Raw genomic sequence first — 18,813 nt, 5'->3', positions numbered from 1 at the left:
TATACTTTTTAGTATAGTAATTATATATATATATATAATAAAATAAGTATGATATAATCGATTATATTAAAAAGCATAATTGATTATGATTTTAATGTTTTATTATTTTTACATTTATATCATTAAACGAATTATAAATATTATAATAATTTTCTTAATAATTATATTATTAATATTTCATTAATATATATCTTAATATTATAATAAAATAAATAACTAAATAATAAATAAAATAAAATAAATTGATATATTAACTATTTTAATATATAATTTTATTTATTTATTGATATTAGATGATAATTTTTATGTTAATTTAAAATTTCTTTTAAATATATATCAAAAATTTATTTATTATATCAATCACATCTACTAGAAAATGTTCACCAATTTCTACTCTCTATTCCTCTATCCAAAAATTTAACTTTCTAGTCTCTTTATATTCGTTTCTTTTATTTTTCATTCTCTCTTTAATCCAAACAAATTCTCAATGTTTGGACCCTTCTTGCCTTTCCTTTATTTCTTAGTTATAATATATGCTACAAATAAGATGAAACATAGATCACATTTCATTTGTAAAATATTATATTTAATTTTAAAAATACAAAAGAAAATTTAAGTGATCAACCTCAAACCAAATTTAAGAGAGATCAACCTTCTTGAGAAAGTCTTGACTCGAGGAATTAGAAATTTTTTGAAGAAGCAATTATATAAGTAGAAGGGATCGAGAAACAATTATAATACCATGGTTTTAGATGGTAGCTAATTAGATATTAATTTATAAATTTAGTTTATAAGTTTTATTAATAATAGAAATTACTTTAGATATCAATAATTTTTTTAGTCTCTAAAATAACATATAATTTAGTCAATATAGTGACTAATTGTGATTTCTAAAATTAGTTTCTATTTCATAATTTTCTTATAGTATTTAATTAATTTGGTGATGATAGTGGTTAGTCAGATTTTTTGACCAACTAGTGTTGATGTTAGTAAGTTCGATAATGACAACTTGAGTGGAACCAATATCACTTTTCTTTGTTATACTCATTTTAGGAGCATGGACATCGAGTAAAAAATATCCTAAGGCTAATTGGCAAGATATCCAAATCATATGGTTAAATAATAATCCTGGATCAATATATAATGATAGTCGATATTCGGCTTATACTTCTGGTTGAAATCTTAAGAATGACTATTTAAACATAGGTATCTCGAGTATAACCTTATAAGTTTCAAAACAACAAATGGACCATAATAAATTTAAGATGACTTATATGTTATCTCAATGAATGACCTTTGTGTTTGATCCTCTAGTAAAAATAATAATAATAGACCGTTTAAAAGTGTTAACAAATCAAAAGGCTAGATTGGAAGAGACCTTGACTTTGCCTTGAGATAAAATAAGGATAATTTAGGGATGAATAACCAAATTCATCAAAAAGACAACCCTTTATGAGAAATAATGCTCAAATATATTTGAACAATAACTTAGGTAATAATCACTTAAACTTTAAACAAGATTTTTTTTATCAGCAATAAAAAAGAAATGTGAATCACTTCAGGGATGGTTCAACCCTTATACAGAAAGAAAAACTTTGACCTCCCAATAAAAGACATGTACCCTATAAAAAAAACTCCAACAAACAACAGAACGAACCCCTACTGAACCTCATACCCTCCCACAAAAAACCAACAAGACTACAAGATCAGACCATGCTCATGCAAGCCAAAGGGTCAAAACATCATTCAGAATAAGAGAAGGTAGTAGATTTCAACTTGGAAGTTAGCCAAGACCATACATTTAGCTTAGCCATAGCAAACATTTCCACAATATCAACCACACCCCCCTTTGACAATAACTTTGTTCATATGCGTCCAAATCTCACTAAGAGTTACACATCCTAAGCTGATGAAAGTTTAAAATTGGATCGTTATGAGACACAAACGACACTCCAAGTCAAGCAAAGCACTAACTCAAAAAATTCCAAACTATTTTTCATTCAAAAAACAAGTGACGACAAGACTCCTCCTCCAACCCACAAAAACAACACAATAGACTATCAACCATGATCCCCCGCTTTTCTAAATTGACCCTAGTGACAATCTTATTTTCCAACACCCTCCAAGCAGAGACAAGAGCCGACGGGGTGGCTTTACACCTCCAAAAATTATTATACATTGATATATTCTCCTCTTCAGCACACCTCCTTAAACACTTATAAGCCGAATTAACTGTATACTCTAGGAGCTCCCCATCCTTCAAAACCCACCTATCTTCCTCTTCCAAAGAAGGACAACGCTCTTGAGAAACCTGGTCAAGACAGTTCTCCAAAGCCTTTTCCCAAACAAAGAGCCTCATTCTCCAAGCTACCTTCCATTCTCAAACTCCATTACTCCAATCCCCAAGCTTTGACACCTTAACGTCTTTGATAGAGCTCAGGGAGAAGAGTCTCGGGTAAACACTTTTTAGGGCCCCACACCCTGCCCAATTATCCTCCCAAAATGAAATTCCCTCACCATTGTCAATCTTCCAGGTTCAGGGTCTTCAAGCGTCTTCAAACAAGATAAACAACATGTTTGAACAGTTCTTAAATCAATAAGGAATATTAGAAAATATAATCCATCCCCCATTTTTCTTTCTCCATTCTGAAAGGTAGTCTTAAGAGTTGAACTACCTCGATGATATAAAATGTTGAAGTTTCTATGTTTACTAGAAATGGGTGAATCTATGTTAGAACATGTAATGAAATATCATATTTAGTATGGAGATATAACAATCAATGAATACTTGAATTCTTTGACTAAAAATACTTTCATATGGTTTACAACATTGGCCCTTAATTCTTTTCTTACTTGAAATTAGTTAGAAATAAATTTTGATAAGAAATTTTTTATAGTAGAGATTAAGGTAAGTCTTATCAATTTAATGTATAACAAAAAATATCATAATTAAACTATATTTTATTATTTAAATTGATTTAGACAAATGAGACAAACTTTTATACATAAAACTTGAACATGATTTGATTAGAAAGGTTGCTTGTGGATTACAGTTCTTAGTAAGAAAGAAGTTAGTAAACCAATCTCTAAGAGATATAACTCAATTAATGGATAAGGTTAGAAAAATTGAAGAAATCACTTATGAAAAATAAATAATTAAAAGTTTCAAGAAACATTCAAGAAAGGGAAAAGGTTTCTTTATAGATATTGAACCAGAGGTTAAATGTGAAAATTGAGAAAGAGATGTATTATACAATTAATAAATATCAAATTTACTTGTCATCATGATTTAGGCACTTAACTTGCACAAATAAGATTACTTTTTGCAAAATAAAATTAATACCAACTTAGAATTTTAGAATGTTTATAATTAGAAAAGTTACTTGAATTTCTTAATCTATGTTTACATGATTTTTATGTAGCGGAAGAAACAAGAAGCAGTTGAGTAGATTTGAATCAGTGAACAAAGTTTTCACTAAGCACAAAAAGTTAGTGCTGAGCGAAATTAAGGTGGAGGGTACCCTAAAATTTCACTTCAAATCATTGAGCGGAGAAATAAATCCAAGAAGCATGACAAAAAGTAATAAAAAATAAATAAAAGGGAGAGAATCCTAGAAAGAATAACATGAGGAAAACTCCAAGCTTTAGAATATGAAATACAAGTACGTATGTAGTTTCTTGATCTTTAGATGAACTTGAGAGAAGTTAGAACCTCATGTTTTTAACTTTGGAGAGCTTAGACTGAATTCTTTAATTATTGAAGTTGGAAGTGTCTTTTGGAGCTTCTAAACAACCAGATGTCAATTTCAAGTGCGCATGGGATAGTTTGACTTTTCACATGTCTCATCAACCTTTCTAGAGTCTTATGTCCATTGAAATTATATAGGTGTCTAACATGTGACTTCTCCGAGAGTCATCATTGCTTTTCAAAGATTCATTATTACCTTTTCCTGGATTCAAGAAACTACCCATGTCCAGTCCTAAATTTCAAGGGATTATCATATACTAATCATGTTTAGGAGAGTTAACTTTTGATTAGCAAAGTTAACTCAATTTTGTAGTCTCATTCTTCTTGGAAGAATTCTCCTTGTATATAAGGGAGTCTTGTCCATTGGTAAACTCATTTGTAAACTCATTTTTTACTTTAGACAACGCTAACATGTCAACGGGTAGAAAAGTGTTGCCTAAAGTGAGTATTTTTTTTTATCGGTATCCTAAACCTCGTCACGAACGTAACTCGTCATTGAGTGAGTAAACCCTAAACCTTGTGTCGTCACGAACGAAGACTCTTGCATATACACAAGCCTAAGTCGAAGCCAAAACCAAGATCACTCTGAAACCCTAAGTCGTTCGCTACAAACTAGATGTGGCATTGTGCGAGTAAAGTAAGTTGTTCGTTCTTCAAATTCATTCACCACAATGACGTTGTCAGAAGAAAAATGATGTGAAGAGACAGGTTTAAGTTTTCTTCCTTACATTTTCACATGTGGTAGGATTTTTAGTGTCAAAATAGGATTAAAAGTCAATTTTAGGGTTTAGGAATGAACTTCATTGGATTCGACATTTATTCTTTTGGATTTTTTTTCAAATGTTTCGTTCAATAATAAAATTAGAATTACCTATGGATAAAATCCTTCAAAATTATTTCCATGACACGTGTCAACATTTTGTACACAGTTAGGTAATTAGTTTAGTCTTATGTACCGAAAATTTCACACGTATTATTATATATTTACATATGGAGTTAAATTGGTAGATAAAGTCTTGTTTGTAATGTTAAATTTACCTACTACTCTACATTGATACGTAATAATCAGTAGGTAAATCAACATTTTCTTATAATATATCGAAAAAATATATATAGTTAGACTAAACTAAATATAATTAAATCTGGAATCAATATTAATAATGATCACACAATTCACAAACATCAAGATCAATATCGATGTGTAAATACTAAAAGCATTCACAAGTGCTTTCACAGCTTCTAACATAGCATTCTTGAAATCTTTGAAAAAGAAGAGTGATGAATAAACTCTTGAAAAGATTCTTAATGTACTCTTGAAACAACTTGAAAATTTCTCACATAAATAACTTAATCGTATATTTAAAATGTATTCCAGAAGTCTTTAAAGTGTTAATGAGATGTTGAATTTATAGAGTTTTGAAAACTTAGTTTAAAACTGATTTTATTACAAATTATTGATTATGTTAATTAAGTTGGTAGTTCATTATTTGAAGAATTATTTTTAGTGAAATATCACCATTGTTTTAATCTATTACAATATCATTTAATCGGTTAAATTGTTATTCATTTTTTTTTAAACTTTCGAGAATATATTAGTTAACTATTATCTTTATTAATCAATTAATTTATACAACAATAATATTTTTTTATGTGATGGTAGATGATTGTTGTTACTTGAGGTATCAGTCTAATTGAGATGTCAAGTTGTATAATGATACTTAATAAAAAAGTTTTTATATAAAAATAAAAAATCAATTAATACATACAAACACATATTTAGTTATGCAACATTTAACAAAAAAAGATTTTATTATTGGTTTTGTTAATCGATTAATAAAGAAGCTCGTGTTTAATTATGAAACATTTTAATCAATTATGAAAATCTATTAATAAGTTATTATGTTCTTGCTGAATCTAGGAATACATCAAGAGGGAATTAGTTGATTATCTAGATGTTTAATCGATTAAAATAAAATAAAAACCTTTTTTTAAATCATTTTAAAGCTTTTAAAAAAAATAGGATATGTATTAATTGTGTGCACTTGTGAATTACCTTAGATAAGAGTTACATACACACAATGAATGTTTTAACAAACAATACATCTTCAACACCATCTTTGTTAAAACTAACTTGACTTGCTAGTAAGTTTGACTTGATTTTATACTTCAAGTTCAACAATATATTACTATATTGTTAATATATTGTTATTTATGTTAACTGCTTTGAAATGTATTTAAATATTTAGTAATTTTATTTTTCATTATTTAAATTTGTTGTTTTAATATAAAAAATTATTCTTAATTTCTACTAATTAGTGTCACTCATTAAATTTTTTATTTTTTTATTTAAGTTATTTTAATTTAATTATTATTTAAAAACCCAAAAAAATAAAATAAAAAAGGCCCAAGTATTTTTTTTATTTATTCTTTATTTTCTTACTTTTAAAAGAATATGAAAAATCAGGTCAGAACTGACTTCCTGAAAAATCAAATTTAGATCTGGTTTTAGAAAATGATAGATACCAAGAAATATCATAGTTTGACTCCCTAAGAATGGAATTGCAGTGATGAATAGTAATAAGTCTACTTTCATAGATAAAAACAGAATTGGATTTATTTTTATTAATTAAAAAATCATTAAAGCGTACCTTATTTTAAAAAGCGTTTAAACAAAAGAAGAAAAGACATCACTGCATAATTTTTCTTCGCCTAGTGACAAATTAAAGGAGAACAAGAATTAACTTTAAGAAGTTTCCATATATGGAAATAACTTTTCTAACACTCAAATTTTAAGGGCACTTGATAAATATTACAAACATCAATATACAAATATCAATAACTTTATCATATTAATGCTTGAATATTAGAATAAAAATATTTTACAAATAAATATATTTTAATTTAATGATTAAATATATTTTTCATTTCGATATTATAAGATTGATTTTTGTTTTTAGTCTAAATTTTTAGAACTTCTGAATATTTATAGTAAAAAAATATTAAAATAAAATAATTTTCATTATAAAGTGTATTATAATATTATAACATTTATTATAATAACATTTACAATGATGAGTCACAATAAAATATTTTAAAATTTTAATTCACAATAAAAAAATTTGTTTATCATATAAAAAATTTAATAATGAAATAACTTTCTTACAAATATCTAATAAATCTAAAGTTTAAACTGAAAACCCAAACCAATTTTACATATATAAGTAAAAAAATAAAATGCATTCTTACTACAAATTCAAATAAATCTAAAATTTTGACTAGAATTTTATAAGCATAAGTATAGGAATTAACGTATCACTGGTAATTTTCATTTACATGTAAATATGCAATGATCATTTACACAATCATTTAGGGGTATAATAGATGTAATTAATGGGTTTTAAACTTATGATCTCTTACCAGAATACCATTATAACGCGTACCATTTACACTTTCTATAGAATAAAAAAGAAGAAATGGGTGAAAAAAAGCTTAGTGTCCCTTTCATATATATCCTTACTTATGAGTTCTTTTTATCACTTGAGTCACTTGTTTTTGTTTTTCTTTTATCTTGAAATAAAAAAAGTTAGCGGTTTTTTATCTCATGTCAGCAATCATTAAGAGCATGCAAATTCTCCTTTATGAAACATGAGTTGAACTCAGAAATTATTGTCTCCTACATGCAGTCGTGTCGAACAACAATTGTTTTCTGAAAAAGTGATAAATATTATTATGATGATGTTTTCTTATAAATTATGCATATGCTTGTACCCAGTGATAAGAAAGTATTTATATCCAATAAAATATTCGTATCTAATTCCAAAAATTGATTATGTTTCTCTTGGTCGGGTCTAATTAACCTCATCTCGATTCACTCATTGCCTTTCTCATACACCTTCTGTGTATTTGCAGGATAAAATTCCACTTGTCTCATCCAATAGGTATCATAACAGCAAGAAAAAATACTCATAAATTTTGCACAGTTCTTGGCTTTTTACTCTATGGATTAGGGTTTGTCCCCTTATAGTTTTGATCAAGTTCAAGCCATGTTCCCCATATGTTAGTATCTCAAAGAACAAGTTGAGGAAGAGGTCAAAGAGATTAACATTTGTCTTGATTATAGCCAATGTTTACCAAAATTATTTTGATTAGCTAGGGCATAGGAGATAAGGTTTGATGTTGACTCCCTCACTCTCCATTAAATGAAAGCATAAAGTTTATGATATCCAAAACGAGGAATCATTTTAGTGAAATTTTGAGCATATTTTGACAATTGTACGTGTGATAATTTTTAGGAAAGCAAAATTAAAAGAAAAAGATATATAATAGATATCTCTAAAAATTAAAATTACTTCATACAAAAATTTAATATTAGAATTTTCTCATGTTATTTTTTTTATTTTTTATTTTTAATTTGTGTATATTCTACAATAAAATCATTGAATAGAGACTAATTTTAGATATAAAAAATAATTAATTACTATCTTAATTAAATTAGATACAATTTTAGAGATTAAAAAATTATTGGTATCTAAAATAGTTTTTATTATTAATAATTTTTAAACTAATATCTAATTAGTTAATATAATTTTAACTACCAACTTTAGAATTTAATTAATTTGTAACTAATTAAATATTAGTTTAAAAAATATTTATTAATAATAAAAATTATGTTAAATACCAAATTTTTTAGTTTATAAAATAGTATCGAATTTAGATAATATAGTGACTAATTATTTTTTATCCCTAAAATTAATCTTTATTTAATAATTTTCTTATAATAATAGACTAATTTATATATATATTTTTGGGAAAAAGTTATTTATTTTTTTCATATCTTTTTCTTCTAAAAAGGGTGATAAAAGAGTTTGTTTGGGCAAAATTTTTCATAAGTCTTTTTTATGAGAGAAGAATAAAGAGATAAAATTAAATTAACTTTTATGAGTTAAAATTGGTGCATGTTCAAGTTAAAAAAAATGTATAAATTTTAAAAACTGATATGAGAAAAAAATTATAAATTAATTATATCTAAGTTAAATACAAAGAAATAGTAATTTAATTTTTTTCTGTATTTATGTAAATGCTTGTTAAAACCATTCCTATAGTGTGTGATAAGTTTTTGTCTTGTGTGGGAAGATCCATAATGTGCATGTGTTAGGTAGACGGCAAGTTTGAAAACGGGGCAACATGTTTTTCTCATCTATCAAAAGGTGAGTTTACTTTTGAAATTTTACCAAGAAAATGTTGTTATATTCATAAGGGATAATTTAAATTAAAATATTGTTAGAATATTCATACCACACCCTACAAATTGTTCTACCTAAATAGTATGGTGGCATGTCCTTATTCAACTAAAACTATTTAATAATATAATAGCTAATAAAAATTATACTGATATAATTTAATTACTCTCACTTATATATAATAATAATAAGGGAGGACGTGTTGGCATATTTTCAAACATAATTAGAAATTTAAGTTTGTTTGAAATTTAAGTTTGTTTGTGTTTTGTATTGAAGACTATGATCGCTTTTAAGTAATAGTGTTCAAAATGTTAACATTATGATATTTGATTAGGCTAAACTAAAAAAAGTTAATTTTTTAATTTATATCATGTTACTTAAACCGACACTATAATTATAAAAGTAGTTGGTGTTAAATTTTTAAAAAATTAAAATACTTGTGTTAGTGTCAATTAGCATATGTTAATAGATTTCGTTTAATGTTGCACACAATAATGTTAGTTGACTTTAAATTGACACTAATATGACTTTAAATTGACACTAATATTTTTAATTCTTTTTATGTTTGTGTTAGTGTTAAATTAGTGACGATGTTAACGGATATAAATAAGGTAGGTTAGTGTTAGTTTAGATGACGTTAATTTTATTTATTTTCGGAATTTATATTTACTAAAATTAGCGTTATCAACACTAATTTTATTTATTTTATTATTTATTTATGTTAGTGTCAATTAGTTGATGTTAATATAATATATCTTTAATATTTATTTTAGTTTGCTAAGTTAGTACTAATTTATATGATATGAATTTGTGTGTTCGTGAGAGCGAATAAGAACCATAGATTATTTTAATATAGATGTCTAGATTTGAAGATGGTGAATTTTCTCACTCACAATTTATTTCTCTATATAAATATTTTTACACTCGTCTCCTTCATCCTCATTCGTCTCATTTACCTATACTCATCTCTTTCATCCACATCCATCCTCATCATTAACATTTTTCTCCTTCATCCACACCAATCTCTTTCATCCACACTCAACTCTTTCATCCATACTAATCTCCTTCATCCACTATTTTTATTTGTGTATTATTTTTGTTAAAGACAAAGGACGGTGTATTTAAATTGGTGTCATTAACATTAGTCACACCATCACAAATTAAATTAATATCAAAAACATATTTCATTTAGCGTTGACTTAAGTGACACTAAATTAAATAAATTTTAAAATAAAAATACATCAATGATAGCTTGGTCAACACTAAATTGTGCAAATTAAAAATTAATTTGAAAATTAGAGATGAATTAGTCAATGCTACATAGAATCACCTTAACACTAGTTGAACATTATTTCCTAATTAGTATCGATTTTCTATTATCATAGTCGACTTTTTTATTAACTCTAATACTGATTTTCTTATAGTGGAATAAAAAATGAGAAAGTTGGTTAATATATAAGAAAAAAAACTCTAAATTTATAAATTCATTATTTTAAATTTTTAGTTAGAAATGATATCATAATTTTTTTTATATCTTCAGTCACTATTTATTAGAATATTCTTCGAAAGACCCAAGACACATTTGAGACTTAAAATTACAGTCTAAAACGTTCATTTGAAAACGTGTGGGAGACGTCTAAAAGTTGTATGGAGGTGCTGAACAAAACGTGGGCAACCAACCATTGAGTAAACTTTAACCGAACCCAATATCCAAATACTTGGGTAACAAAAAGAAATATATATAAACCCTAAACATACAATCGCAATTAGGGGTCAGAGTTTGGGCTTAAGTGTGTGGACTACCCACCTCCATACACAACATGAAAATATATTTTTCTTCTTCTTGTGTCACTCCATAGAGTAGTTTTCGGATTATGTAATCTGAAAACTCATTTAAAAAAAGACTTCTGGATTATATAATTCGAAAGTTAAATAAGACTTTCGGATTACATAATTCGAAAGCTAAATAAGACTTCCGGATTATGTAATCCGAAAAGTAATCATGTTTATGAAAAAAGGTTACCGGATTATGTAATCCGGAAGGTAATTACAAATTTAAAAAATGACTTTTGAATTACATAATTCAAAATATTATAGAGGGATATTTTTAGAAATTTGAAAAATTATGGAGGTGAGAGAAGAAGGTATGGAGGTGGAGGAAGAAACCGTCCACCTGCAATTGGTGAGGCTACTGCTTATCAATTTTGGACAATGTTTTGGAATTGTTTCTTCCTGCACTTCATAGTTTCTTGTGTCACTCTATATTTCTTAAAATACAAAATAATATTTTATTTTATTTTATTGATGTTCTTTTTAAGTTCTATAATTCAATGAGTTTCTTTAAAATACTACATTCATTATAGAATACAGAAGGAATTTTTAAATCAGGAATTTTTAAATCAGAAATACCTTCTCGATTCTATAATTTAATTTTTTTTTTAGAATTCATAATGTATTTTCAGATTTATAAATACTTTCTAAATTTTATTATCAGAGATATGTAAATAAAAAATGTAGAAATTTAGATTATAAAATTTGAAATGTATTTTATTAAAGACAACATAATGTTCCAACTTATAAAACCGATATCAAATTTTTGTCTTCAATATTTAAATTAATACATTTTAAATATCTTATCTATTTATTTATTAATGTCGTAAATAAAGTGAACAAAAGTATCTTATTTATTCATTAATGTCGCAATTGAAGAGAACAAAATTTTCAAAAAGAATGAAAAAGGGGAACAGCCGACTTTTTAAGAATGACATAAAATGTTATTCATAAAAAAATTAATGTTGCTTCATATTCTTTTTACGTAATTTAATCTTTAATATATTTTCTACTTAGATTTAAACTTTTCTATTTGACCTTAATAAGATTGATGTTTTATGTTTTTTGAATTTTAAATATATTTATTAATTACATTTTAATTGAGAAAAAAAAAACGATTTTACAATATAAGGATCACTTTGTATAGTCAATTTTTTTTTAAGATAGATATAAGGATGACAAATAAGCATGCATCTAAATGCATTGTTTGAATCTGTCCCAATATTAATAAAAAATACTAAAATTGGCTGAGCATAAGTTTTTGTCACCCTTTTAAATTATTAAAATAATTTTAATTTATTTAGTATTTTATTTTAAAATTTATATAATTATAATTTTTTAATAATTCTTTGACATAAAAAATAAAATAAAAATATATTCTTTTAACATATTATATATATATATATATATTATCATTTAAGATGTAAGAATAGGCACAAATTTTATATGTATTACATATAAAAAATGGAAATGATTATCAATTTTTTACTTTTGTATAGCCTTTACAAAATTAAATTTGTAAATAAACTATTTTTAATGCTATAAGACTTAAAGATTTGAACAACCCGTATATCCACCTCCAATAACAAACCTTCAAACTCACTAAGAAAAACTCAATAATAACAACATATTTGCAATATTGCATTGTTTTTTTGGGAAACCTAAGCAAACTAAAAGAAATATTGCAGGTTCTTGAGATTAAATACTTATGCCTAGAGTGGAAGTGTATGACATTGTAAATATTCCTTGGTTAAGTGACATGATTGTCTTTTGCAAAAAATATAGTATTATCATCTCTTAAACTGTCTCTTTTTAATAGATTTATCTTGTGAGGGAGAAAAAATATTATTGACTTTTGAGCTCTCACAATACAATAGAAATTGTTAAGACAATATCTTGATATATATATATATATTTGAAAGTATATTTATGTTATATAGCATATTTGTTGTATATGTTATGATTAAGAATAATGAAAGAACGAGTATAATATTGATTACACACCACACTTTTTAGAGACAAAATGACAAAGAAAACATAAAGTTTGATTGAAATAATGAATTTGTCTTGTATTATTATCCCATCATGTAAAATTTCATCATATTTGTTATATGTAAGATAACAACTCTTCTATAGTATTACGAGATTGTTACAAGTTTGTTAGAAGCACTCACAAACTTCTAAAACAATTGTACAAACATAATATTATTAGTATACCTATTGATAAACATAAACTTCGTTATACATTATAACACAATAGATGCCACTAATAAGCAGTAAACTCTATTAGGCGATCTAATTTATTAGACTATAGATATTCATCCAAAAAAGTAGTTTAGTACATAAGATTCTACAAACTCTAACTAGGACTACAATTTTTTTTCAAGTCAACAATTTCAAGTCAATAAATAGTAACTCATGACTAAGACAAATGATTGTCTAAGATGTATGGTAGAGTCTTACGATGTGTACAAAGTTTAAGCTTTATCTTATAGTTTTCTAATAAGCATTGTTATTGTAAAGCTTTTAAGACATAATATTTTTAATAAAACTTCAACACTTTTTGTAAATTGAACTCGTCACTCTTCTTCTTGAAGGATGACTTTATATAAGTGTAGAAGAAAATAGTCATTACAAATATTTTTTCTAGTTGTTGAGAAGTTTCAGCTCATTTTAACATCTTCCTAAAATGTATTAAATATACTTCATGCATGCATTAAATATTCTTCTAATCAAGCAACATCCTAATAGCAACAATATCCATTACTCTATTTTTGATAAATTTTATTACTCATGAAACATTTATAAAAATAATGTTATACTAACTCTAGTAAAAAATACCTAAGTTTTATGTAAAAATAACAACACTACTTAATAAAAGTTAATCCTTTCCATTACCATATAATCTAAGCATCTAGAAATTTGGTAAGAGGTCCCATCTACTTTGCATTTTGAATAGTTTTTAATGGCAAGACAGTTTTTATTATGTTAGAGTAATTTTGACTGTTTTTGTATTTACCATTACCAAAAGTTTAAAGTTGTGATATCTAACTCCTATTATGTACCCTTTTTGTATCAATTTGAACATCCAAGTCGTTGTAGTATAGTGGTGAGTATTCCCGCCTGTCACGCGGGTGACCCGGGTTCGATCCCCGGCAACGGCGTTTCTTAAAATCACTTTTTTTCATTTTCGCTGTTTTGCTTTTCCCAGCCACAATCTCTCAAACATCATCTCCTTTTATCTACCGTTTCATAGCATTCAAAACACTTATAAATTTTCTCATTTATTTATAACTTTTTAAATATATTCTTCACTTACAAGTTGTTAATCCTTTCAGAGTTATAATTTTTGTATTAAATCATTAATGGTTTTTTTTTCTAAATTTTAGTTCTTAATATTTTATTTATTTTATATTTTTGTCAATTCTATTATACGTCACCATATGCGAGTATTAGAATAAAAAAATATTTAAAAAAATCAATTAAAAGGGTCAATAGAATAGTATATGAATGAAATATTATATAAACAAATTACGTTACTATTTTATCCATACTTATGACAATTGTATTGTGTGATGTGAAAAAGAGTGTGATCAGGCTTGACAGTGTGGGAGTGCAGCTGTGGTGTTCGTATGTGATGTATTCTTTTGAATTTTGAATTTTAAAATGCAAATAATTTTTAAAAAAATATATATAAAAAATAATTTAGTATAAATATTAAATTATAATTAAGTTCTTAAAATAAAATAACCTGATAAAAATACAGACACAGTTGCAGACAACGCATATTATAAATTAACAAGTTTATTTTCATCAAGCTACTTAAAATAACTAGTAAAATAGCCAAATAAGTTTGTGTAAGTGACAAAAAAAGTAGATTACAATTAGTTATTGAAGTGACTTAAGAGAAAATGCATACGAAATAATAATATATTTTTCTAGGCCGGCTTTCTAGCTATGGCATTGGACGGCACAAGAACATGCAGATGGAAACATTGAAGACGACAATGTCATAATTCACAAAACAAGGAAAACTATAACAATGTCACGTTTACGTTCACTTCAACGCTCCAATCATAACGCTAATTAACGTTTTCCCCAACTTTTCCTTTTCGTTACAACTTTCTCAACTAAAACACAACAAAGAAATAACATCTGTGTTTCATGTTCTATCGTCCATTAGAGTAATATTTAGAAGCTCCACAAAATATTTTGAACAAACTTTCATAAAGAACTCATTTTCTTTTCTGCATTTTTTTTACAGGCTCACATATTATATTCCATCAAAGAATTCTGTTTGATACCAATTTTCTAGGATTATTTACAGCTTAAAGCAGTTTCATATTTTTGTTTTGTTATGTTCTGCCGCTGAAGCATTTTTCACATTTTAAATTTAATTTAAACTTGAAATCCATAGTTAATTTGAAATAATTCCTGTCAATTAATCTCACTCCTGAAGCTTGGAGTATGTATATTAAGATGTTTGGGTTAGCTTCTCAACAAATACTTAAAAAAAATCAAATAAGCACTTTTATAGGTTAAAAATAGTTTATATAAAAGTTAAAAATAAAATTTATGTATTATAAAGTTTTATAAATTAGTTAATGCATAATATAATTTTAGTTTTATATAAAAAAAAGTTAATTTCAATTTTTTTTATCTGATTTTTATCGTTTAGAATGTTAATGAAAAAGTTCATTCAAAGAGACGGAAAATTAAAGGATGTAACGGTGAAATAATAAGTATATAATTTACATATCAACTTAAAAGGCTAAAAAAGTTAAGTAATTGTGAAATAAACAAATGAATAGGCGTCAGTTTGTATAAAACCTCCCTTTCTAAATTTAATGTTATCTCAATATAATATCAAAATTTTAAATAAATTAAAAATTTACAAGCATGTAACTTTATATATCTATTTATATTTTTAAAATTATATTATATATTAAATCAGCTTGATACAGTATCAATAATCAAATAGTTTTAAAATTTTAAAAACGTTTAAATAAAATCAAGGTAAGACGATTCAAAATAAAATTTTAACCAAGCATCTTAATAATGAGAATAATAATAATAAGAGTGTGGAAGAAGAAGAGAAGTTGTAAATGGCAGGAATGAAAACACATTCCCAAGAGCAATAATGTGAGTGTACAATTTCAAAGTTTAGTAATAAGCTACATGTGAAACTGAAGAAAACATTAAAAAATATATGTTGAGGAGGAACACAAGTTTTATTGTTCTATCGAAAGAGAAAAGAAAAATGATGACTACAACCATATCCTCAATAGTTTGTATCCTTAGAGCCGCATTGATCAAGAATTCATTACTTTGCGGAGCCATTGGGCAATGCATCAGATTTTGGTGCCCCAGAAGGGTTTAGTTCCTCCCAAGCTTCAATCCATGTCTCCATGGAATCCGCAAGCTTGTTGAAATACTCATCAACCTTCCCAAGTTTTGCCCTCACTTGCTTGGAGAGTTCAATGTAGCATTTCTGAGCAGTTGTGCATTCCTTTGGAAGAGAAACAGATTGGAAAAATGGTATCAGCTCTTCTTGCCAGTAAATTCCTTTGTACTCCTTCTTAAGGTTTACAAATGGGTTGCTGGCTTTGCTGTGCCAGATGTAAGGCAAACCTGTCTTCACCCCCCATCCCAGATGATCACTTATCACCTGCATCATCCAACAAGGACTCAGTTAAGCTGTAACATGAGACACGAGTGCTGATTTTAAAATGACCCTTCACTTAATGATTTGAGCTATACTAAGATAACAATAATGTCAAATGTTGAGTATAAACTTAAAAGACATCATGGTACCATGTTACCTAACAATTTCTTGAGACAGATATTTTGCTACAAGTTTGGAATACAATACCTTCATGCACCAACCAGCCCACATGTCATCATAGCGTCCAATTGGTTGACCATCACCCATGAGTCCAAAGTACATTGCAGGACCAATTAACTCACGGTTGAATGCCAAATTCATACCACACATGGGAAAGAGGGTTCCCTTTGGTATAGTCATAACTGCATCCACATACCTAAGAAAAGTGTACGAGACATTACCTCAAGAATACAAAAAACCAATATCTCTGCTATGCATGCATGCTACAAATGCAAATATTCAGCATACCTAGTGTTCCTCTCTAGAGGTTTGACAAGCTGAGTTGGGGCATCATAATCAGGAATGTTGAGCCAGAGACCATGAGAAGCAGCTGTAGGAACACCTTCTCGCAGGCTAAACGGGTATCCACGGACAAAATCTGTACCCTCTCTGAATGGATCATAGAGGGTGTTGAAAAAAAATGGGGTTGATGGACTCAGAAGGTTCTTCAGATGCTGCTCTAGGGCGTTAATTTCTTTCCCAGATGGATCTTTTGCAACCTGAAAAGGGGAAAAAGAAAACCCAAAAAAAGAAAGACTATCTCATTTTACAACTGGGATCTAACCTCTACTCCATGAACATGATGTTTCACATACATATCACAAAACAAATCAAACAATAGCAGCAATGTTGTACACCAACATGTTGCATCAGATTTTAGTAGACAATGTGCCTGATCTGGAACACGATTGATACACCATGTAATGTATTAAAAAGTAAAGATTTAAAAAAAAATGTGAGAATCAAGGCATGTTTCATCTGTTCATCACCTTTTGGTTTTAAGAAGTGTTTGTTAAAATAATTGACAGAAGTAATACCCAAGTATCCTCATGGATAGTAAAATGTGAAAAAGGGGACTCACAAAGCAATCATCATCGATGGTGAAGATGTACTTCTTCTTGGAGAGCAAGAAGCCGAAGCAGCGGCAAGCAGAGTCCTTGAAGGAAATGCAGTGGGCCTTGGGGCCCAGAATGCGAGTGATGTCGTTTCGGTTGTAGAGTTCGTAGTCGAAGCCTTGAGGGACCTTGATCAACTTAGAAGGGTCACCGTCCTGCACTATTATGAGGTGGTAAGGTTCAAAGAACGCTCTCCACATCTCCAAGAACTCCAGGTTCCTTATGGTGGGGATAACTATATCCACCTCCTCCTTCAGAATCGCCGTCGCTGCTGTTCCTGACATGCTTCCTTTTTCCTCTGATCCTAGGTTTCTCATACACCACAACGTTGTTTTGGAAGAACGTCGAGGAGCACGAGGATTGGGGGGGTGTTTCTTTCCTTCAGAGGGGGTTTTGTAGAAGAAATTCTCGGTACTTGGCACGTGTGGAAAGCCAAGGATGTCTGTGTCTGTGTGCGTGTTTACTACTTTAAATTCTTCAACTTTTTATTATGGATTAGGTATTTTTACATAAATGGAGTAATTTTACACTATTTTTTTTTTCAAATGATAAATTTAGTGTAAAATTATAGTAAAAATTCTTGTTTGTTTAATAAAGTATAATATTAAAAGTATAGATAGCTTTTAATTTCATTCTGTTTGAATATTTGGGATGTAATAATTCTGAAAAAAAGGATCATGTAATTGTATAAATTGGAGTTATTTCTTTAGGGTTTTTCAAAAAATTATATTGATGCAAAATGTGAAATTTAATTTGATTTATTTAAAATTAAAAATAATAATACTAATAAATTAGAATAACTTGAGAAAAAGAGGTATTTTTCTCTCTTTATATTTTTAAAGAATGAAACTAAAATTAAAACAAGTTATACAATTGGTTTAGATTCGACATATGTTGCTAAAGAAAAAAAAATTAAAAATTTTTCTTTCCTGAAAAGTAAACACATTCTATGTAAATTTTAACATATCTCTATTTGTTAAATTTTCATTTAAAAACTCTGGTGAATTGAAAAGATATTCTTTGAAAAAAATCTTCCAGAGATAAATTAGGAAACAAATTTTTGACAAAAACTTAAATATTGTACGGTTGAACTATAGATATATTATACTATAGATAGTGTTATGTTTTTAACTAAATCTAAACTATGGAACTTATTTTCAACCCATTTCGTATGCATTTTAGAGGTCTTTTACCATGTTGGCTGCAATTATATAA

The 18,813-nt window shown here is 27.3% G+C and overlaps 1 protein-coding gene and 1 non-coding gene across 2 annotated transcripts; one reads left to right on the top strand and one right to left on the bottom strand.

The window, feature by feature from the left end:
* Window positions 1-13,910: 13,910 nt before the first annotated feature.
* TRNAD-GUC (transfer RNA aspartic acid (anticodon GUC)) lies at window positions 13,911-13,982 on the top strand. The gene has a single exon. It is a non-coding gene; the product is annotated as a tRNA-Asp (tRNA).
* Window positions 13,983-15,902: 1,920 nt separating this feature from the next.
* LOC137821083 (UDP-arabinopyranose mutase 3-like) lies at window positions 15,903-18,013 on the bottom strand. The gene is made up of 4 exons (XM_068625506.1): window positions 17,565-18,013; window positions 16,952-17,202; window positions 16,691-16,859; window positions 15,903-16,486 (listed from the first exon to the last, which is right to left on the bottom strand). The coding sequence occupies exons 1-4, from the start codon at window positions 17,913-17,915 to the stop codon at window positions 16,142-16,144; spliced, it is 1,116 nt and encodes a 371-aa protein (XP_068481607.1). The 5' UTR covers window positions 17,916-18,013; the 3' UTR covers window positions 15,903-16,141.
* Window positions 18,014-18,813: the final 800 nt, after the last annotated feature.

Source organism: Phaseolus vulgaris, chromosome 9, assembly GCF_000499845.2.
Source record: "Phaseolus vulgaris cultivar G19833 chromosome 9, P. vulgaris v2.0, whole genome shotgun sequence".
NCBI lineage: Eukaryota > Viridiplantae > Streptophyta > Magnoliopsida > Fabales > Fabaceae > Phaseolus > Phaseolus vulgaris.
The sequence above is the reverse complement of the archived record's forward strand: the minus strand, read 5'-3'. Positions and strand labels throughout refer to the sequence as shown.